This window comes from Cyprinodon tularosa, unplaced genomic scaffold (assembly GCF_016077235.1).
Source record: "Cyprinodon tularosa strain WSP-4 unplaced genomic scaffold, ASM1607723v1 ctg15, whole genome shotgun sequence".
Taxonomy (NCBI): domain Eukaryota; kingdom Metazoa; phylum Chordata; class Actinopteri; order Cyprinodontiformes; family Cyprinodontidae; genus Cyprinodon; species Cyprinodon tularosa.
In genome coordinates this window covers 2,085,432-2,108,064 of record NW_024038331.1, presented here as the reverse complement: position 1 = coordinate 2,108,064, position 22,633 = coordinate 2,085,432, and the positions used below count along the sequence as shown (strand labels likewise).

Here is a 22,633-nt window from a genome sequence, read left to right as displayed (position 1 = left end):
TAAGTAAACTGGTGCATTTAGAGATATAAAAAAATCTATGTTTTTCTTCTTTTTTTTTGGTCGATTTATTTTTCTTTGAATTAAGATAAAAACTCTTCATCAAACTATTTATACTAGAAAATTTGTGGCTCTTTGCCATAAAATCAGCACCTGATGTTTAAGTCTGAGGTTTATAATCGGTTTGTACAGAGTAAACCACCATATAGAGTTCAACAATAGCCTCTTATTCTCAGCGTCTTCATCTTTATTCAGTGTCTGAGGCTCAGCTCACATTCTCACAGAAGCTCTCTGTTCATTAGACTGAGCCCTTCTCTATTAAACTGTGCTGTAATGAATTGTTCCTGCCGTACAAAAGCAAGTGCCTGTATGTCTTTATCTTTGGACATAGGAGACAGAGGACCTGATCCTGGTGAATGTGGATGACGGCATCATTCAGACATCATGGTCTGAAACCGTGGACCTCCCCACCATACCTCTGGCTGCAGCAGAGTGCTTCATTTCAAGGTGATGCATGCAAACACCCAATCGGAAACTAATGTGTCAAATGGTCCCTTGGAAAAGTATTCACACTCGCACTTTTTAAATGGTAAATGGCATGTACTTATATAGCACCTTCATTCAAGTCAGCAGACTTGACCAAAGCGCTTTACACTACATTTATTCACCCATTCACACACACACTCACACACTGATGGTGGCAAGCTACATTGTAACCACAGCTGCCCTGGGGCTCACTGACAGAAGCTGGGCTTCTGTCAGTGAGCCCCAGGGCAGCCAATTTTCTTTTATAAAATCACAGTTTTAATATATTTCACTCACTATATTTTAATAGAATATGCAAAGAAGTAGAGAGAAAAAAGTAAATGAATTAAGGTATTTAATTGAGGATAATATAAAACGTAAAAAAAAGGAAAAAACGCCTGATAAATAAATATGCCAGCGTTTGCACCCAAAAAAGCAGTAACCACGTTCAACCCTAACAATATATTACATATGATGATACCAGTGTCTTTATATTTTCATGGTCAAGGGTGTAATTACATGGATATCATATCCATAATAGACGCATGTTGAAACATGTATTTTATTCAGTTGTTCCCAGTCTAACCCAAACCCTGCTGATCTAAATAAATTGTTAAACCATTAATAAAATGTTTTGATGTCAATTGTATCTGCACAAAGAATGTGTTTTGGCTTTAATTTTCTCATCTTGACATGCATATCTCTTGGAATATTTATAAGCTCCAAATTCCTTTCTATTGTAGTTTTTTTTTTCATCACGCAGTACTTTGTACTACTTTTTTTTGTTTTGTTTATGCTATGCAATAAATATATCAGTTTTGGTTAAAAGGTTTTCAAATTAGAAGATTTGATGTTGGTTATTATCTGATTAAAGCGTTACAAGACTAAATCTGTGTGTTTTGGGTTTTTCAGGGCAGAGTGCTTACAGCTGCAGTACGATTTGGAGCTGTGCCACCTGGGAGCAGGAACAGATGTAAACGGCCTTCGCTCCCAGCGCAGAAACTGGCAGAGAAAACTCAATATCAAGATACAAAACATCGCTATGGAATTGGTGGTCAATATTTTCAGGTGAGGCTCCACTGACTGGTAAACAAACTAGACAGATTCAAAGTCTCACTGGTTTTTTCTGCTCTCTTTGTCAGAGGTGTCCAGGACTTTTTAAACCATGAGCATCGAGTTTTTAACAGTGAGGAATTTCTTAGAACAAGGGAGCCTGAAGACCAGCTGTTTTACAAGAAGGTACAATCTGTTGTTAAATGAAGATTTAGACACTGGTTAACACACTAACCTGTGACTGTGTGTTTGTCAACGTTTTGTTCTCAGGTATTAGAAACTCATATCTTTCACTCGTTCCTGCGGGACAGGCTGAACAGGAAAAGGGACTCCTTCAGCTGCATGGAGCAGATGATACGAAACCACGCACACAGGTATGATGCTGGTATGATGTCACTGCTGATGAGCTGTCACAAGTGAGAGAAGATAAGAATAATTTAGTTCTTTTTAGGAAAAAAAAGTTTTGTTGATTTAGCTGTTTTTTAATGGGAATATATATATTTTTTTAATAATGTTAAAGGAGAAAGAATTCCTCCTGGCCAGTGAGTGGCGCACTTGTGCTCACCGGCTCTTGTTTCAGCTTTTAATTGTACAGTTGGCCAACGCGTTTCCAGATCCAACCTATGCTGACAAACTTTTAACCGGCCATCTTTGTTTGTTTCTCTTTTTGGGCTTTAAATGCTGAAAAGGAAGAAGAAGAAGAAAGAGGCATTTTTTTAGCTCTCTTATCTGAGTTTTCAGTCTCACAACAAACCCATCTTAAGACTCCTGCTAATACGTCCATCTGGTGACAACCAGCGGGTCGGACCAATGACATGCCAGCTGCGTTTTTTGAGGGCGAAATATGTAGGAATGATGACAGTCAGAAGGGATTTGCCAGGACATTAGACATTGCTATGCTGGACACTCAACTTTAGATACTGCAGTTGACTCAGTTTTAGCTAAAATAGCGACAATTTCTCGTTTAAAAAGAAGCATTTGTAGATGGGGAAAAATGTCTGTACTTTTCTTCTGACAGGATTTGGAAAAAGTTTGATTTATTCCAGCTTACTTGCACTCAAGAAGCTACAAGAATCGCATGATGCGATTGGCTGAAAGTGTATTATGGAAGGCAGGTGCTAGCCACCATGTCACCCAATCAGCTCAAAGTATTGTACTAAACATCCCTCCTTTATATACACAGACTGAACAGGAGCCATCCTAGATTGATAACGTAGAACTCAACTCAGTTCTACACGTATCAATCTAGCTACTGCCAGGTTACACTTATGGAGCTCCTAGGATCTGACAAGGTGTGACTTCAGCCTACTATTCTCATTGATGCAGAATCCTCTCTGGTCCACCTTGCATTCAGAAGAAAATATCTATTTGGCCTGTCAATATTTAGTAAACAATCATTTATATACTAAATGTTTTTCAGTAAAATAATTGTTTATTTTGCATCAATAGATTGTTTTGTGGATTTTTTTTTATTTTTTTTTTTTATGAATCGTTTTACGGATACTACCCTCCCCCTGTGGCGAACATGCGGTCAGAGAAAATGGAGGGATGGGATTCCATTTTCCCTACTGACCAGTTGCTTCCTTCGTGTCTAACAGCCTCCTTCCTAGTTCATACTGATCATAGGATGTTAGAAGTTTGAGGGAATTAGTTCAAGAATATACTATAAATGTTGAAATTATCTTTGTTTGATTTGTTGAAATCATGGTTTGAATATGTATATCTGCAGATTCTCTAGCCGGATTTAGCTGTGTCATTATCAAACTAATAAAATCTGCTTCCTGACCCTGTTTACAGGAATCGTACAATGACTGAGTCTCCACGCCGTCCTCCTATGTCTGAAATGTCCAGGAGTGGCTACAGTCGGTACACTAGTCCTGACCGCAGACTGAGCAGGAGACTGGGGGCCAGTCTGCCGAATCTGGACCAACCCATGAAGGAATCCACGGGGGTGAACGCAAAGAGACTACTCTCCGTCCGAAAGATTAGTCCTGATAGTGGTCAGTACCAGTGATGGAACCCAGAAAATCTGAATACTGGATCATTTTTGATGCAATGATTTTCTTTCTAGGGTTGAGGTTTCTTCAGAAACCTTTGAAGATCTTCCGTCTCCCAGAATTTCCACCTCCATTGGCCTATCAATATGTTCAGAACTATTACTCTGACATGGTTTCATCATTGGGGAAGGCTATTAGTGCGACACCACCTGATGAATCTGCTCTGTTGGCCAGGTAGATATATGTTTATTTCTTTAAAGCAAGAAAAGATTTAAAGAAAGTGAAAAAAGACAGAAATCCCAACCTCTTGCGTCTGCAGTTATGCTGCAGACACAACAGAAAAGCCTAGTTTTACCTGACAAGCTTGTTTTAAATACTTTCCTCTGACTCAGCAAAGATCACATGATACAGCTGTTAGGTAATACTAGTAAAATGCAGCAACCTTACCGTTCAGTATTTAACCTTAGTGGTGAGCTCCCTCCTTCTTTGGCTTTTTAATGCAAAGTATATGAGCAGGATATATCTTCTTTTTTTCCCTCCTGGATTGTCCTTTGTGTCTTTGTTTAAAAAATATAATAATTTGACTAGAAAGCAGGTTATTGCTCATGAGTCATGAACATTTTATCATTATATCTTGCTGTTGTCTTGTTTTTTTTTTGTTTTTGTTTGTGTTTATAGTTCATCAAGGTTTTATATCAAGATTTTACAGCTGTTAGTTTGATTAGCTGACCTCTAGATGGCAAGTTTACCCCGTTTGGTTCTAAATGCGGCGCTCCCTTTCTCTGTCCAGATACCATTACCTACGGGGCTTGGTGAACACCGTGTCCAACAGGCGCCTGGATGCATTGGAGGATTTTCACAGTCTATATAAGACGGATGCAGAAATCTTTCCTTCTCAGATGGTTAAGTCATTGATGGAGTCCCTGCCAGATGTTGAACGGGTCCAGGTTGGTTCACGCCGGCTGTATCCGAATGTCCACCCTAATCGCTATATAGAGCACTTTATACTGCCTACGCCATTTTAGACGAGTGTCCGAACATCTAGTGGTTAAAAAAGTTGTGGACTCGAAATTTCCAACGATGCACCTTGAAAAGAGGTGATCATCAATGATCACTAGACGAGCAGACATATCCCAGATTGCTTTACGAGAGTTCTCCTTGTAAAGCATCATGAGATTTGCTCTGGCAGCGACGGAGATGGTGCAGGCACCTTGCAGTGAAGCACAAACCCAGTTAACTGCTCGAACGGTCAGTTAACTGAGTTCACTATAAAGTCCACTACAGTGTCCCAGCTCTATATAGGGATTGAGGGATTTGGGGTTTGGGCAGATGTCAAAGTCAAAGGGAAGTCAAAGTATGAAATAAAAGAATAAGGGGCTAGAACATGCTAGCAGCAGGCAGAGGTGTCAAGTAACGAAGTACAAATACTTCGTTACTGTGCTTTAGTACACTTTTAAGGTATCTATACTTTACTCCATTTTTTTCTTCTTACTTTTGACTTCTACTCATTACATTTTCACACAATATCTGTATTTTCTATTCCTTACATTTTTAAAACAAACGTAACTCGTAACTGTTGGCTTCGGTTTAATATTTATAAATATTTATTTCAGGTCATGTGCACCATCCAATGCAGATCACTGGCGCCATCCACATCTAGTGAAAACTAGTGTAATTGGTTGAGTCATAGAATGCAAACACTAATTGGTTAGCTAAAGGAAATCATCAGAAGCAAGCAAACGCGAATTGTCTATGCCATGCTACAATTTTCGATTCAGAAAAAGATGTTGAAATGTCTGAAAGGTCGGACACAGGCGAGAGCATATCAGGAGATGGAGAAGGAGATCAATAAGACCTCCCTGATCCTTGGCCATATCTCAAAGAATTTTTCGAAATAGTCGAAAAATTGAGCTTTTAATTCATATAGTGGCATCTGGCTTTTTTTTTTTTTTTTTTAAGGTTACTTTATACTTTTATACTTAAAGTAGTTTTTGGAGCACATACTTTTTCACTTTTACTCGAGTAAAGTGGTGAAGTTGATACTTCAACTTTTACCAGAGTGTTTTTAAACTGCAGTATCTATACTTCTACTTAAGTAACAAATGTGTGCACTTTTGACATCACTGGCAGCTGGCATGATGGAAAAAAATTTCCCGAATTCGCACTTTTACCATTTATTTGCCTCATTAAAACTTCCGAATTAATGAAGAGACTGACATCAAATCCTGCAGAGCTGAAATAAAGAGCTGGCAAAGCCTCATCTTTCACTAGAAGCTGTTACTGCTGCAAGCTAACAAGCTAACAGGAGTTAGCATTCTTCCATGGTCCTACTGCAGGGGCTATATGTAGAGCTCCCCCTACAGGTTTGATGGGAGACGGCTCATTAGATATCAGCAGCTTATAGCCCGGTGCAGCTTATATATGTATGGCGTACAGTGAGGTGCGCTCTTTAGTCCGGAAAATATGGTAATTTTTTAAAACTAAAAGGAAAGTTATATATGTGATACATTAAGTTTTGAAGTTTGTTTTTTACAAATTATGCCTCTTTTTTTAACCACTTTATATTCACTCGTTTCGCTATTTTTATATAGGATTTGATCAAAACAAAGCCAAAGGAGACTGATTTAACTCCCTTTACATCTGTGGGATACATCCCAATACATTTAAGCTTGTAAATGCAACAGGATATTAAAGGCTTTAAGGTTGGGAATCCATTAACTATTAACAGAAACAACTTAATATTGAAAAGCAAAATCCTCTCCTCAGGCGGACAGAAGGCCAGAGATCAAACGCCTCATCAGCCGGGTGAAGAGGGAACAGGAGCGGGAGCGTGCAACCCAGGGCTCTGAGCAGGAGGAAGCAGCAGTAAAGCGTTTCCAGCTGCCGAAAAAATACATGCACTTAGAGGAGTTTGTGAAATGTGTCCAGGAGTCTGGCATCGTAAAAGACCAAGGAACCATCCACAGACTGTTTGATGCCCTAACTGTAGGTGAGGAGGGGACTTTTGTTATATATGTTTGTTTGGGTAGTTAAAATTTACTGAGGTCCAGATTCTTTATTACTTCTCTGCACTTTAGATTACGGGTTTTTTTAATAATCTCTAGGCTTTGGACTACATTTTCTTAATAATTGCATAATTTCTCTTTCCAGCTGCACCCCTTTTTTTTCTTTTTTTCCCTTGTCCAGGTAAACATTTATGTCTTGGGTTAATGATTGACTTTTCCCTTTTGTCATAGACATTTTTAGTGGAAGCCAAGGTTTCACTTAACCTTTGCTCTACACTAGTTTGTCCGTGTGTGTGTTTGTAGATTCTGGAAATATTCCAACACGGATCTAATGTGAAAAACATTTGAAGTTGGCTCCAGTGTATTCATACCATTCAACAGCAACTGGGATCTTAGAATATTTCTCAAGAAAGTAGGAAGCAATTTTCTCTCGTATTGAGATATTGACATTTTTTGCTGTAGATTGTTTTTGTTTTTATCAGACAGTTGGTTGAATGTTGCGTCATTGTTTCCATTTATTTATTTTTATACATTTTGCTAATTTTGAGCCATAATAAGAACACATGTAAGATAAAATAAAGCTTCCTTTATATAAGGCTTAAAATGTAAAACCAAACCTCAAAGTGTTTTTTCTCTGGGCTCTTTTCTCCCCTCCATTGTTGTCGGATAATCATAGAGTGTTGCTCATACTAGCATCTTTGGATTTAGATAGTTTGGAGATTAGTGGTTGAAAATGCTAGGATATATTTGAAAACTTCTGTTGAAATTGAAAGGAGTTAGTTTTAAATATGCAAGGGATAAAAAGGATAATTATTTTTCGGTATACCTATCCTGTACGGCTCAAAAAGTCCAAAGACGGCCTCTGTTCTGCGGTTTTGATGAAGACCGCCTTCTGTTGCTCACTCTGCTGGCATGTTGGCACATCAAAGAGTCTGAAAATTCTAGCTCTGCCACCAACCAGATGTTGAACTTGGTTAAATTCAGTATGAGAGCAGCAGAGCTGTTCAAACAAGACAAACGCTCTCTCAGCAATTTTAAGGTAAACAAAATGTGGCTCAGCTGAGCCGGGGAACTTTTTAGCATCTGTATTTGATCTCTGTTTTTCTGTGTGTTTACTGCAGGTCACCAGAAGCAGGTTGGTCCGGACTTATTCAGGGTGTTTTACACCATCTGGAAGGAGACCGAGGCTGAGGCTCAGGAGGTCAGTACTGTACTGTTAAGAACAAAAAAAAAGTAATTCAACAGTCAAAACTATTCCTGAAAATAAAAAACACTTCATATGCTCATTTATGTTACACTAAATCCATTTTTGAAATGCTTGCTCAGTAAAAGCGTTCTGCTTTATTTCTTCCTTGCATTAACAAAGCAGAAGCCCAGATATACAGAGCCTCGATCATGCCTATCCAGTTAAGCTGATGAGAGCAGCTTGGTCCAATTATAGCGTCACATTGTGTTTGCTCTGTCATCCAACTCCAATAGAGCACAGAATTTATAGAGAAAAGTGCTGCCTCACAGTGACCTCCACACACAAACAGCAGTGAGACACTCCTCCACATAGTTTGAGAACAATATGACTGTCAGGGAGGAATCAAGTTTTCAAAGTTGTTGCTGCATGAATAGAAAATAGAGATGTGTTAAACGCATGGCTGAAAAAAGCAAAGGAAGAACTGATTGAAGCTGGATCAGATTGTTAAATCTCTGGACCTTCAAATATGTGTTATATTTATTAACAGCCTCAAAGGTTTCTGTTTTCCTTCACTAGCTGTGTTTGCAGTTAAGACTTCTATTATCTTCACTAAATGACTGAAGCTCTTGAACTTCTAATGCAGGATCCCCACTCAAATGTGGAGGAAGTGTTTTCTTTTTAAACCAGAATGGCTGTACAGCAGGTTGCTCCATTTCCTTTTTCTTCTCTTGCATCAAAATTTCCACAACGTCTCAACGCATAGATTTCTTTTATGTAATCTCTGCAGCACAGACAGCTCTGGGTTTAGAGTATCAAAAGGTTTTTGTATTAAACTACATAAATATAAATCCCTGTAATTAATGCACAATGAACTGTTTAAACATAAAAAGAGTATATTGGACCATTAGGGATGATTTAGGAGTAGATATATTGTGGTTGAGGGATATTTTCTGTTAGTTATGATTAAAAAAAATACATTTCTACTCGTTTCTAATAACTTTTCTTTAAAATAAAGAATGATAACATCAGCACTACAAGGCCTTGCTAATATAATCACACCCCATGACATTTTTTTTTAAAACCTTTTTTAACTTTCATGGGTCAAATACAATGTAATGCTTAGCTGTTAACGGGGAAGTAAAGGATACCAAATAATACAGCCATGCTGTGCTTATCTATCCCTGAATGTCCAGTGCAACAAAACAGCCTCAGAAATAGTCAATAAATTCATATTGTCTGAAATTTAATCCAATTGTAAATAAAGTTCTTATTTAATAGTCTCTTAGGTCAGGAAGAGCATGAATTAGGGAAGCAACCAAGAGCTCCCTGGTATCTCTTTAGGAGCTGCAGAGATCTTAAGCTCATCTAGGAGATTTGTTCAATGGAGCCAATTTCTTATTTTTTCCACACATTTAAATCTTCCAGCCTCGGCTGGAAACCAGCAGCTACATTTACGCAAGCACATTATAAGCAGTGATGTATAAAAAGAAATTGTAGCTTCATGCTGTGCAGATTTTCAGTGTCAATGGGAAGATGGCTGGACCCTTCAGCAAGACTTTGACCATAAACATAAAACTGTCCGTCCCCCCAGAAGCATTACGGACAACAGAAATGGGAAGTAACGAAGTACAATTACTTTGTTACTGTACTCAAGTAGATTTTTCTGATATTTTTACTTTACTACTTATTTTTATGGCGACTTTTTACTTCTACTCCTTACATTTTTACACAAATATCTGTACTTTCTACTCCTTACATTTTAAAAAATTGGCTCGTTACTTTAGTTTTGAATCATTTCAATTTAACGCACCACTACAAGATGAATCGACAGATTTGGCGGTATTCATTCACGGCAAATCATTGCAGCTTGGTGGCGGTGGCGTTAGCATAGTACCATGGACGACGAGATGATTGAAAATGAACACAACGGAGATCTAGTCCTATTGGCAGACATCCATTTAAAATGTAGGCAACGGCATGAAAAAAGTGGTTTCTACTTTTACTTTTATACTTTAAGTCAATTTACAAGCCTGTACTTTGTTACTTTTACTTGAGTAAAGAAGTTTAATCAGTACTTCCACTTTTACCAGAGTATTTTTTAACACAAGTATCTGTACTTTTACTCAAGTACGGAAAGTGAGTAGTTTTTCCATCTCTGACGGACAATGGACTAGCTAAAGTCCAAACCGTTTCAGAATCTGTGGTAAGATTTAAAAGTATGTGCAGCTGTGCCTCATTTTCAATCTGATTCACAACTGGTCATCATTTTGTTTGTCAAATCAAGTCCTGGTAAAACCAACAGGCCTGTGGTTTATATGAAGCAGAAGAAAAAGGTTCGGTTGTGTGAATGCATTTGCACTGATATAGGTGCAAAACTTCTTAGGGTCTTTATTAGAAGAATTCGATCATGCATTCTTTGATTTTTCATCTCTGGATGGGTAAATTAAAATAACAGTATGATTTGTTGTGTATATTTGCTAAGGTGAGTCTGCCAGCGTCTGTGTTGGAGCACATTGATGCCACCGAGTGCGTCTTCAAGCTGTCGTCTTCTGTCAAGACGAGCCGCGGTGTGGGCAAGATTGCCATGACTCAGCGGCGACTTTTCCTGCTGACCGACGGACGACCAGGATACGTGGAGGTGGCGCAGTATCGGGATCTAGAGGTAAGAGGATGAACGGATAGTAGACAACACAGCTGGGTAAACGAATCCAAAAGCTGATGACGAGCCTTCATTGACAGGAGGTGAAAGTGTCCTCGGCTCCCTTCCTGGTTCTACGCATCCCCAGCCTGAAGATCCGTGTTCATGGAAGGAAGGAGGCGTTTGAGGCAAACCTGAAGACAGAAACTGAGCTTTGGAATCTGATGGTCAAGGAGATGTGGGCGGGGCGAATGATAGCTGACCAGCACAAGGTAAAGACTTGAACTGGGAGGGTCAAAGTGCCATAAAATTAGTGAAAAGTGGGTAAAAAACGACCCATCAAGATCAGTCGTTGAGTTATTTGTCACTTTTTAGTGTGTGTGTGCATATGTGGGTCGGTGGGTGGTTGTGTAGCATCATTGCGACCATTTTTCCAATTTAACCATCACCATGAGGACCAGTTGTTGTAAAGTGAGGACATTTTTCTGGTCCTCACAAGCTATTTTGCTTTTGGTTAGGTTTAGGGCTAAGGTGTCAATGGGGTTAGGGTTAGGTATGCATTAGTAATGGTTAGGTTTAGGGTTAGTTTTGGGGTTAAGGCATAGAAAGGTTTGAAAATGACAGAAAATCAGTGGAAGTCAACAAATGGTCCTCACTACATATAGCAGAACAAACGTGTGTGTGTACACACAGCTGCTTAATTGAACTTCAGTGACCCCTGTGGGTGTGCCTGAAATTCTATCGGGCGAACACAACCAAAGATCAGCAGAAAGAGGTTTTCCTTTTTGAAACTAGACAGTGTAGTTCCAACGTCCCCTTTTCCGACCTCTTTCATCTGTTACTGACTTGCAAGATTTGTAAAATTTCAGTTCCCCTTAAATGTCCGCTGCACGTTTAAAAAGTCATTACTAATTTTCATCCTGTTCACTTCATTCATAGGTCTTAGTTTATCACATCAATAAACCTTAAACACAGCATGTCTTTTACCTTAGTTATACCTTAGAGTTATGTTATATTTAAGTACTGATATATCTGTATATATCCTATAAATTGTGATTTAAGTGAACATATGCTGCACTTTTCTGCCAATTTGTTTTGCATCCTGGTAATTTAATTATGTTTTCAAACTGGGTTGTATTTTTTATATTTTTCCCTTCTTGTTTAAGTAACCATTTCTTAAGTTGAAAACAAATTAGAAGGAGCTGTTAACTGTGTACAATCAGGTGCACAGCATGCTGTTTCATAATCTGCTACAGGGATGTCCCGATGATCCCGATCTACAATATGTACTATAAATCAAATAATTTATGAAAGATGCACCAAGGGTTCTTTTTTTTACTTATTGCATTTAAAATGTGTCCATCTATAGGATCCCCAGTATATGCAGCAGGCTCTGACCAATGCCTTGTTGATGGACGCTGTAGTAGGCAGCCTTCAGAGCAGTAAGGCTATCTATGCTGCTTCTAAACTGGCTCGCTTTGACCGCATGAAGCTGGAAGGTAAGATGTGTTTCTCTCTTCCTCTGGCATTTCTACATCTGTTTTAGTTTTTAATGGAACTTTGTCTCAGTCAGTTTTAAAAGTTCTTTTTCAGTAATGTAGCACACATGCTTAATCATCTTTGTCTCTCCATGAGTCATCTGAGGCTTCTTTTATTGCCCTTAAGGAGCTTGGAAATTTTCCCCGTTTCATCATCATGTAGTCATCCCATTAAAGGTTCATTAATTCCTTTCTGTGTGTCTCCAGTTCAAATGATGGTTCCCACAACTACTGCAGAGACGCTGAAACATAAAATAAACCCTTCAGTGGAACTTGCTGCACCCCAGGCTGTAGATGTGTTGTTGTACACCCCAGGTATCCACACAAATACATCCACACCAACAAACACGCATGCACAAACCTTACTGAGCAGTCTCTGCAGCATTCCTGGCAAGTTTCAGGGCGGTCGGATCTCTGATCGGTAGATCTGAGAATGTGAAGCAGCAGAATTGCCTTGCATCGTGGCAGCAGCCCAACTATTAATGAACATGCAGTTAACCTGTCTTTTATTGTCAGCTGTTACAGTAATAACTACGTTAGAGTGCTGGACAAACATTTTCCCAACCATACTTCCTCCTTTTACAGTCCTCCTTTATTAAAAAACTGCAGATGTGAAAGAAATGTATAGATATACTGTCAATTAGGGATACTCCAGTTTACATTTTTTCACCCTGATCCAATAATTATCTAAACTTAAAGCCCCTCTTTGAGGAGAAATCAGTCAGCATGAGGTTTTTTGATCTCTTTGAACATATTGAAAGCACAAAAAAGGGAAAAGATTTATCTTGAAGAACATATCATTATTTTATCAAATAAAGCTACAGGTTCTTTTTCTTTTTCTGGAAGCAGTTAAAGCTGCAGTCATGAGGAGCCCATTTTCTGATCTATTTTTTCCCTCCTGATCCAACACAGCTGATTTAAGTGAAAGATGGATTTCTGCATAATTTGATTGCATGCGGACGTGCTTATGGGACACTGAAATCGATGTTCTTAAAGTTGCATTACAGAAAACATTTTGTGCTGCTGTTCTAAAAATAACTTTAAACGACACTCCAAACTATACGTACATTTCTTCCTTTGCTAGATCAGGAAAAGCTTTTGTTTTTTTCTCAAGTTTTCAGGAAGTAAAAAAAAATCTTTCCTCCACTGTTTTTGTGCCTTTTGTATTAAATTACAGAAAATTCATATTTATTTATTGATTGTTAAGGACACACTAATTTATGACAGTAAGGTACATTCACATCAAACATGATTTGAAGCGAAGGATTTCCATATAATCTCTGTAGAGGACGGCAATGCCGCATTTTTTAGTGAATTCTTCAATATTGATCACCGCCTTGCCTGTGAGTTAAGCGAGGCATATTCACAGGAGTTGAAAAATCGTAACTATGTTTTCATTCACGTTGCAAAATCTAATCTAGGACTAGATGTGGCTGTGAGCTACAGTTAAGAAGGCAGCTGAGATGCCATAATGGAAGAGAGAGAAAATAATGATGACAAAGGATAAAGTAGGGAATGCTCTTAAGACGTTTGTAGGTAACTTTTAAAAAAGTAGTTTTAATTAATCCCTTGAAGGACTGTTTCGTGGTCCTACCTACACACCTACCACCTGATGTCTTCTCTCCCTACCTCTGCCGCTCTGTCGACCCGTCAGGCTTTGCTGATCCCCCACTTTAGTTCTTAAATCTCCCACAGATTGCTCAGGTACCCCGGCGGGCTTCTCCAATCTGCTCCCTTTTCTTGTGTTTTTGTATTTTCATCTTCCGTATGATAATTCCTGACATTTTGAGTCAAATTAATTCATAATTTTTATAGTAATCATGCTAAACAACAAACCAAAAACACACGAACGAAACAACCTCATTAACGGAGGTAATAAGAACAGTTGAGTGTGTCCCAGATGTATGAGAATGTTCTGATTAAATCTAAAGGCTCTTTCCAACTGAAAATGATGGGTTAATCTGCTGACAATTAGTATTTGGTTAACTTCCCATTGGCAAATAAAGCTGGGTTAGCATTGATGATGTAATCAATGGAGAGGAATATGGAAGCGGACGAAGGTGTAGTCAGTGTGCTTTATTGTTCCGCTCTTTTATCAGTCCGATTCCTTCTTACCATTAATCCGACATGTTTATCGAATGTAAACAGAGTTATTTCAGCTTGCTAGATCAGATGTGACTGGCACTGTGTGTTGACGTCCATACAGTATGTTTTACTCCATGGTATCACTTAAATCAGCGGGTCGACCCGGCTCTGATGGTCCCACTGTATGCGAATGGGAGCCGAGTCTTTTGAAGGTGATTCTAACTAGGGTCGCCCTGACCAAATCATTTGACCTGGGTCAACACGGGTCATTGAGCTGTTCCCTCTAAAAGCCGATTGCGGGTTCAAACACGGTTTTTCAGCAGGTGGGAACGGGGTATAAGGGTTTAATAGATATTTACCACTTATGCTGCTTTTTGAACATACTGAAACTTTACTACCATATTTGCACAGGTTTATTCTAACCTTTACTCTAATCCAATCAACTTTAGCTTCCCATCAGTGGTTGTTTATCACTTCTGCTTTTTCGTAAAAGTTCAAAAAATATCTGAAACCTGTTTAAGGTTGTTTTTTATGATAATTCTTTTAGTAATCATGCTAAACAACAAACCTAAAACACACGAACGAAAACATAACCATTTCGAGAGTTTCTTTTGTATTTGGGTCTGAACCGTCTCTGTTCTATCAGGCTGCTGATAATTCTTTACCGGCAAAACTAAACTTCTGTTGCCCATAAAACATGACGTGTCAGTTTCTTCTCGTCTTTGTGAGTGACACACTGCTGCATTATGGGGCAGGAAGGCTAAAAAAAGAACAACAAAAGCTGTGGCCTTTAGTTTGCAACCATATGGGGCCACTTAGAAACAAGCTGGTGGCAGACCTACCACCAACTCAAATACACTCATGTGAATTACAAACACTACGGCCCCTCTCTAGCAGCCCTCTCTTCGGTGAAAGGAACACATCTAGCTATTCATGTGTGTCTCACCGAGCTAGCCTCCCCTGTCTGAATATAGGTCACCGAGTTGCGTTTCTGGCCCAGGACCAGTTTTTTCACTCCCCCTTCAACCCTGACCACTCCCTTCCTCCTGTGTATAAGTTTCTCTCTGCTTCGCTCCCTTTATGAAACGTAGAAAGTGTTTCTCTCTTTCTGTGTGTCTTTCTCTCACTTTTTTGTTGCACAGCAGCAGTAAAATATGTAGGAAAAAAATCTGACGGTTGGATGAAGTCTGGGTGGAGTCAGAGTGTTTTAATTCAAACTGGATATAGGTCACTTTTAAATAGTTTGTGGTTCAGATACTTTCCCACAAATGACGACTTCATAAACATTTCCACTAACCTTATTCCTCATGGATTTTTTATAAATCTGTTCATGTCCAGGTTTCATTGTAGAGTTCCCATCAATGCATCCATTTATATCAGGATATATTTGCTTAATATTGTTGGTATATGTGTTTCAGGTCAGTTATGGGTGTCTGTGGGTGGAGGAAAAGTGATGGTCTTTGATGCATCCAGCTGGTCTCTCATCCAAACCTGTCAAGTTGGGAATGCAAGACTGGTAAGAGATGCCACCTGAAATCTGAAGGCAGTTATATTTTACATTGGCTACCATTTACAATCTCTTATACCTTTAAAAAAATAATTTTTAAGGTCGTTTCAGCCACAAAAACACAGGAAAGTTTCGCCTACAAGGAATTCAGATGCAAAGACCATTTGAATACAAAAGAATAGATTCTCCCCTGTCAATAATCTCATTCATTGGATTTTCACTTTCTTTGTTCTGCCAGAGGGTGTTAGCTTCCTGTCAGTCGAGGTTCTACAATGCAGGGACAGAAACAACTTCTGTCCGTTAGTAACCTTTAATATACGTTCACTCTACAATGTACCCACTCTAATAAATCTCTATATATTTATTTTTATAATAAATATCTACTTTTACTATAAACCATAAACTAAATTGGGGAAATAGAAAAAAAATTGCAATTTCCCCTTAAACAATCTTTTATATGCAAGATTTTTTTAGTTGTTGGTTCTTGTTTCAAAATCTGGATGTAGAATAGTTTTTTTCATTTATTATTCAAAGCTGCTAGAAACCTGCTTGATGATGGACTGTGAAACTGATCAGAGCGAAAGTAGATGGAAATAAAAACAAACCGGTGTTGTTAAAAATTTCGGCTCCTCTGCCTTCACACCCACCCATGACCTGCAGTGACATCCCGTTCTTAATCCTGTCATGTGATATCTGGACTCACATTTTATCTTTTTCTAGTTTCACCTCATCTTAGGAGTCTTTTCACAAGATTTTTTTTTTTTCAGGTCCTTAAGAAGCTCAAATGTAAGGTCAGACACTGATGTTGGAAGAGAAGGATTGGCTCTTGGTCTTAACTTGATTTCGTTGTGAATCTTGCTTTGTGCACTTGTTTCCAGATGCACAATATATAGCTAATTTACTGCTTTTGCGTTATCATTCTATGCAATAAGTGTATTTATAGACAGTTTTCTATAAAGGCTCTCTCTATAGTTATTGTACATTGCCTGTCCATAAACGTCACCCTCTTAGTTTTAAAACCAAACTGCTGTGTTGGTGTTTTTGTTTCAGCAGGCATCTATTCATTTAATCTTTTACTTTTAAAAGCATTAATGTCAAAATAAATATCCTCTGATTGTGAAATATGTTCATCTGTTTTAGAAGGGCTTAATAGCTGACACCCACCAACCAAAGAGAAGATGTAAGGAGAACGCTGAAATAATCAATATTAAACTATTCAAAAGTTGAAAGATCTTGGAAAACCGTTATCTTTAGTCAAGTTGGTCCCATAAACGTTTAATGATTTTGATTGATTGTTATTTAAATCTCTGTTAAAATCTAATTGTAAGAAAATAGCAGCAGTTATGTTTTAACGGCAAAAGTAAGAGTATATCCATGCATAATATAAGGGACGGTTCATTAAACTGGGATTAGGTGACTTTAGAAAACCACTGATCCGTCTTCTTAGAAATAATGTGTCTCATTAAATATGATAAATATTTAACTGGAGAAATAAAAAAGTAATAAAATAGAGAGGAATCTCAATTCGGTGACTTGGATAAGAAAAGAAAGGAAAAACTTGGCAGCGAAGTGTATATTTTTGTGAAGCTTCAGGCTTTAGGATTGTTAACCCGTCATACACATGCTGTTGAAATCAGAAACAGGTGAAGCTGTTTTCCAGCTTCCTTTTTTTATTTAATTTTTCTGTTGTTTTTTTTTTTCATGCCAGGATTGTCTTCAGACTTGGCTGTTTTTTTTTTTTTTTTTTTTTTTTAAGTGAGGTAAATGTTTACAGAAGATGTAGAGAAATACCTCAGGGCTGTGTTAGTCACCTACTCCCACTTCAAAAGCAAAAAGGAAATCATTGTGTGTTTTCTAAATAATTATGCCCTCTAGTGGAGAAAATATGTATTGATTGTGCAAAGGATTGTTTCCCTCTCATTGGATTCGATTTCAAAGAAATATATATTTTACTTCCATTTTTTTTCCCAGAAATATATTAAATATGATTTAAACTAACCTGACAACACTATAGACACACAAAGTTTTTCAACTGAGCACATTTATGGGCAACATTTCCACTTAATTTCCCCTTAATTTGTATTGATGATACAGCAGAGTTATCCCTAAACCAATCGGCTGGGTTGCTGTTTTTGCAGAACTGCATGCTGGAAGTTGACAGAGACCAGGTCTGGATGGGATCTGAGGACTGTGTCATCTACATCATCAGTATGGTGTCCATGGTCTGTAATAGACAGCTGACTGAGCACAGGGCAGAGGTCACCGGACTTGCACTGGACACTGAAAAATACAGGTAACATCTTATATGACTTACAAATACACACTGAGTTTTTACCTCAAGTTAAATGATCCATAGACGTAAGGAAAATAACAGTCGTTTCTTCAATAAACAAAACTAAGCATATATAAAAGGTCTAAGTTATTGAGTTGTTTTTGAATACAGTTCCACCTAATTTAACATTTAAAGTCTTTTTTATTGTGGTTTAAACCTGCCTAAAGGTTCTTATTACAGTACTTTTCATCTATCATATGAGCCTCAGCAAACTGCATATTTTATTTTCTTGAATATAAATCTGAAAAATGTGGCATACATTTCAGCATTCTGTACCCTTATCAAAAGCAAGAAGCTCACCATTACTGAAGATTTGCAGGAGTTTGTAATGTGACATATTTTGGTGAATTATTAATGACACAATTTGGATCTTTCAATTACTATCTGGACCTTTAAGCTCCAAGAAGTTCTGTTTGTGTCCTTTCATAGGGGACTATGAGTAATGCGTTTGCTGATTTTTTTATTTTTTAATTTTTTTGTTATTCTTCTCTTTCACTGTCCATCTTTCCAAAAGAATCTTTCATTCAAATTGTTAAATTTCCCCTTTTTGCTTTTTACAAATGGGCATTAAATATAATTGGACATTAAAACCTTGAAAATACATTTTTGAAAAGTATTCTATTATTGATGTTTCCCCAGATAGTTTTACAGTTTAGAAAACCTCTTTGGGATTCAGAGGCTGATGCTTTGATGGTTTAAATGTTTAGATGTCCAACTTTAACTTGTAACACATGTTTTTACTAGTTAATACAGCGCAAAGGTAATGCATACGGAGTGAATAACTCTGGATAAAATGTGTGCTGTTATCTTCAGCCAGAAGGTGGCGTACTCCTGCAGTGCAGAGGGAGCAGTCATGGCGTGGGATGTCTCAACTCTACAGGTCAGGAAAAAATGAATCAAAGAAGAGACGTTTAAAATATAATAATGGTCACGTTTTTCCTAGCTTTCCACAAACACTCATGTTGTGGATTTATCTTCCTTTAGGTGAAGAAACAATTTCGTCTTTCCTGTGATCGTCTGCAGTCTGTCAACAGCTGTGGTGGAGCTCTTTGGTGTTGTATGTTTCTTCCCTTATCAAAACATGCTAAAATGATGCGCAGTTTATTTATTTTGTTCTAATGACTTACTGTAACTCATTTCCCTTCCTTCCTAAAGGCTCTAGAGACAGTATAATGGAGGTCTGGAGGAACGGTTCAATAAAACAACGTATACATCTGCCAGAGCATCACAGAGTCACTTATAGCTCCGCTCTGCTCCTACCTGAGGTAATTCATAGACGTGTTGTTTATCTTTCCTTTATTCGTGTATTTTTAGTGAGCAAACATTTAACTTCCTGTTCATTGTGTTTTCCTGCGTTTGCAATAGAGTGAAGAGCTTTGGAGCGTGTGCTTCGATTCTGCAGAGGTGTATATTTGGCACATTAAAAACGCCGTCAAACCTTTCCAGCGGGTGATGCTGCAGGACTGTAGTGGATGTTACTGCATGATTCAAGTCAAAAACCAGGTCAATATACAAACATATCCCACTTCATCCTGCACAAATGTAGCTAGTGGTAGAAATTCTATTGTTACTAATGATAATAAACAGAAACATGTAAAAAATATCCATATAGATCATTGTATATTTTCAGCAATTCCCTCCATATTAAGATAGCATTCATTTGAAATGGAAAACAAACCAAACCATTTTGTGATGAATAGAATATAATAGGTGATTATGGAAAAGGGGCATAATATTGTCAAAATGAGGGTGAAATTTCAGAACTCATCTAGGTCTGAAGAAAGATTCCTTTTTTTAGTAGAGGCTCTGTAACCTTTCTTTGAAAGGACATTGCTGTATAAAGGACGGTATCATCAGCATACCATGCTAATGGGGCTTCTGTCATTTATTTAAGAACAGAAAAAGAAAACCGGGTTAAACTAGATCAAGGGTCTGCAACCTTTTTAGCCCAAAGAGCCACTTTTGGAATCGCTGAAACAAAACAAGATTAATCAAGAGCCATAATAAAGATGTTACAGACAGCTGAGGAAATTTAATCGAAATTATATAAATTCAGAAGAAAAAATAATGTCTGACCTTTACTACAAAAGATGTTCATTGGTTTTGTTGAATTAGACAAACTACAGTAAGTGAGCCACAATTAACAGGAAACTAGCCCACCTTATAATATAAACCACATCGTATGAAAATATACAGAAGAGCCCTTCACCCCTCACATTGAAGAGGCCAAAGAGCTGCAGGTTGCTAAACCCTGAACTAGATAATTGGGGAACAGCAATGGAAGTCTTGCTGAATTTATTTTCCACAAACAAAATTCAGTCAGCTATACAATTTCTAGAAAATGTTCCAATGGTTTAAGGTGGAGGGGCCGTGACACCTAGGGGGTCCTCGGAAGTACTACATGGGGGTTGCAAAAGTTTTGGTTAATTAATTTTTTATATTTTGAAATGTCTTTAAATCCACATTAACATGAATACAACACACTGTAGTAAACAGATAAATGGAGGCAGAAGATGTCTTTTAGTCATCAACATTCAACGACACACAAAAGCTCTTTCAAGCTGGGCACAGTTTCATTCACAACACCTGTCCCATCAACCAGGAATTAGAATCAGGAATACTTTCATAATCCCAGGGCGAAATTACTATCGTTACATGACTCCATCCATAGAGTGACTATTGGACCAGTTTGATATAACATAATTTCATACAATATATATATATATATATATATATATATAATTAGGGGGGTCCCTGCTTCATCTCGCCATCAGTTTGGCGGTTCTTGGCTTGGAAAACTTTGAAAACCCCTGTTTTAGGGTATAGTGGAGGATTTTTTTTTTACAAATATTTGAAAACACCCGCCCTCTCCACTTTAAAAGGAAATGGACATGCACAACCCTGTACCAGCTCCTGAGAGGTAACACCTATTAAGTGCATGTGAAAGCATGCACAAGCACATTTCTCCTCGTGCACGCTCTGTTGCTGTTTGCATCGTTCATACAAGCTTACTTTCCAAAAGATTTGCAATTTTTCCACTATGTCAGACTCACCACCGTGTACCTGCCTGCTGAGAATTACCTCCCCTCTCTCACATTGATGAGAAAACGGATTGAAATATGAACGAAAAGGGAACTTTTAAACAAATTCTTAATATTTTCATATTTCTTATGCACGAATGCCCTAATATTGAGAGTTTTGTTTTGCAGAAAAATGCCAAGAAATCCCTGCCTGCTGAGAATTACCTCCCCTGTTGCAGGAGCGTGCATCGCCCTAAACTCTTGCTCATTGATGAGAAAAAGGATTGAAATATGAATGAAAAAGAAAACTTTTAAATGTTCTTAATGTTTTGTCAGCAATGAGATAGAATGGTGTTGATAACAAAAGCGGGAAATACTATCCACTGAGCAGAGACTATATTCATCGCACACTGACTGCAGCACATCAACTAAGACAAGTCTCCATACAAGTAAAAATTGTATTCAGTCGACTTTATCTGTCCATCAAAACTCTCAATTTTAGGGCATGCATTCATAAGAAATATGAAAACATTAAGAATATGTTTAAATCTTCCCTTTTCGTTCATATTTCAATCTGTTTCCTATCAGTGTGCAAGGATTAGGTGAAAAAGGGGACGAGCATGTAGGACGGCCTTACCTGTACATATCACCTGAATATGACAATTAGGACAACCACTTATTTAGATGATCCACCTGGGAAAAAGAAAAACTTCCACTATACCTTTCAGCTTAAAAGCTAGACCTTTTGATGTGACAAACATATTCTGGAACCGTCCATCCATCCATCTTCTAACACGCTTAATCCCAAGTGGGGTCACAAGGAGTGCTGGTGCCCATCTCCAGCTGTCTAGGGGCGAGAGGCGGGGTACACCCTGGACAGGTTGCCGGTCCATTGCAGGGAAAGACAGAGACAAAGAGGACAAACAACCATTCACCCACTAACTCACTGTGGAAGGAAGCCGGAGAGAACCCACGCATGCTCAGGGAGAACATGCAAACTCCATGCAGAAAGACCCTGGGCCGGGAACCCAGAACCTTCTTGCTGCAAGGCAGTTCCGTCTATTTATTTGGATTTTTTTAAAGCACTTTGCAAATCAACAAATTATAAAATTCAGTACAAAAACATTGATTCTCACAGTATATACGCAGTTCAGCAGCAGTTTCTGAGCTATAAAATAACCCGCAGTCTGTCTAGAAATATAAGCCACTTCTTCTCTCTGTCTCTCTGACCAGGTTTGGGTTGGAGGTATAGGACGCAGTTCTACCAAAGGGAAAATCTACATCCTGGACACGGAGCGTTATGAAGTCCTGAAAGAGCTCCATGGCCACATCGACAAAGTGACGGCGCTCTGCTCGGCTGAAGACCGGTACGTCCTCAGTGGATCCGGTAAACAGGACGGCAAGATCGCCATCTGGAAGGTGGAGGAAAGGGTCCCGGATTCAAGCAATTGTTAGAGCTGCTCTAAATTCTTTTAAAACTCATCTTGAACTATGAAGGAGGAAAACAAATGAAGGAAATTTGAATAAAAGTTGATAAACTGCCTGTAAATGAAGGAATCCTACGTGAAGCATTGAGATTACATGAAGTATCAGCATGTTTGAAGCTATTCAATTAAAAAATACTTTATTAATCCCAAAGGGAAATTAAATGTTGCAGTGACCCATAGGTTACTTTTTATCCAGGTGTTGTAAACTGTTGGCAGGAAGGATCTTATAGAGGTCTGTCTGGCAGTGGATCTGGAGATGCCTC

At 38.2% G+C, this 22,633-nt stretch overlaps 1 protein-coding gene across 4 annotated transcripts in view; it reads left to right on the top strand.

The window, feature by feature from the left end:
* Nucleotides 1-22,633, top strand: part of dennd3a (DENN/MADD domain containing 3a) — a 37,201-nt gene extending 14,568 nt beyond the window's left edge. For all 4 annotated transcript variants that reach the window (XM_038279389.1, XM_038279387.1, XM_038279390.1 and 1 more), the window contains exons 11-30: nt 389-504; nt 1,435-1,590; nt 1,665-1,761; nt 1,846-1,949; nt 3,373-3,575; nt 3,647-3,806; nt 4,363-4,519; nt 6,339-6,561; nt 7,699-7,778; nt 10,246-10,425; nt 10,503-10,673; nt 11,771-11,900; nt 12,147-12,254; nt 15,443-15,540; nt 17,670-17,824; nt 18,677-18,743; nt 18,848-18,920; nt 19,019-19,128; nt 19,229-19,366; nt 22,117-22,633. In XM_038279389.1, the coding sequence (XP_038135317.1) occupies nt 389-504; nt 1,435-1,590; nt 1,665-1,761; nt 1,846-1,949; nt 3,373-3,575; nt 3,647-3,806; nt 4,363-4,519; nt 6,339-6,561; nt 7,699-7,778; nt 10,246-10,425; nt 10,503-10,673; nt 11,771-11,900; nt 12,147-12,254; nt 15,443-15,540; nt 17,670-17,824; nt 18,677-18,743; nt 18,848-18,920; nt 19,019-19,128; nt 19,229-19,366; nt 22,117-22,338 (2,748 nt within the window). In that variant the 3' untranslated portion in view covers nt 22,339-22,633. The remainder of the gene's footprint in view (nt 1-388; nt 505-1,434; nt 1,591-1,664; nt 1,762-1,845; nt 1,950-3,372; nt 3,576-3,646; nt 3,807-4,362; nt 4,520-6,338; nt 6,562-7,698; nt 7,779-10,245; nt 10,426-10,502; nt 10,674-11,770; nt 11,901-12,146; nt 12,255-15,442; nt 15,541-17,669; nt 17,825-18,676; nt 18,744-18,847; nt 18,921-19,018; nt 19,129-19,228; nt 19,367-22,116) is intronic.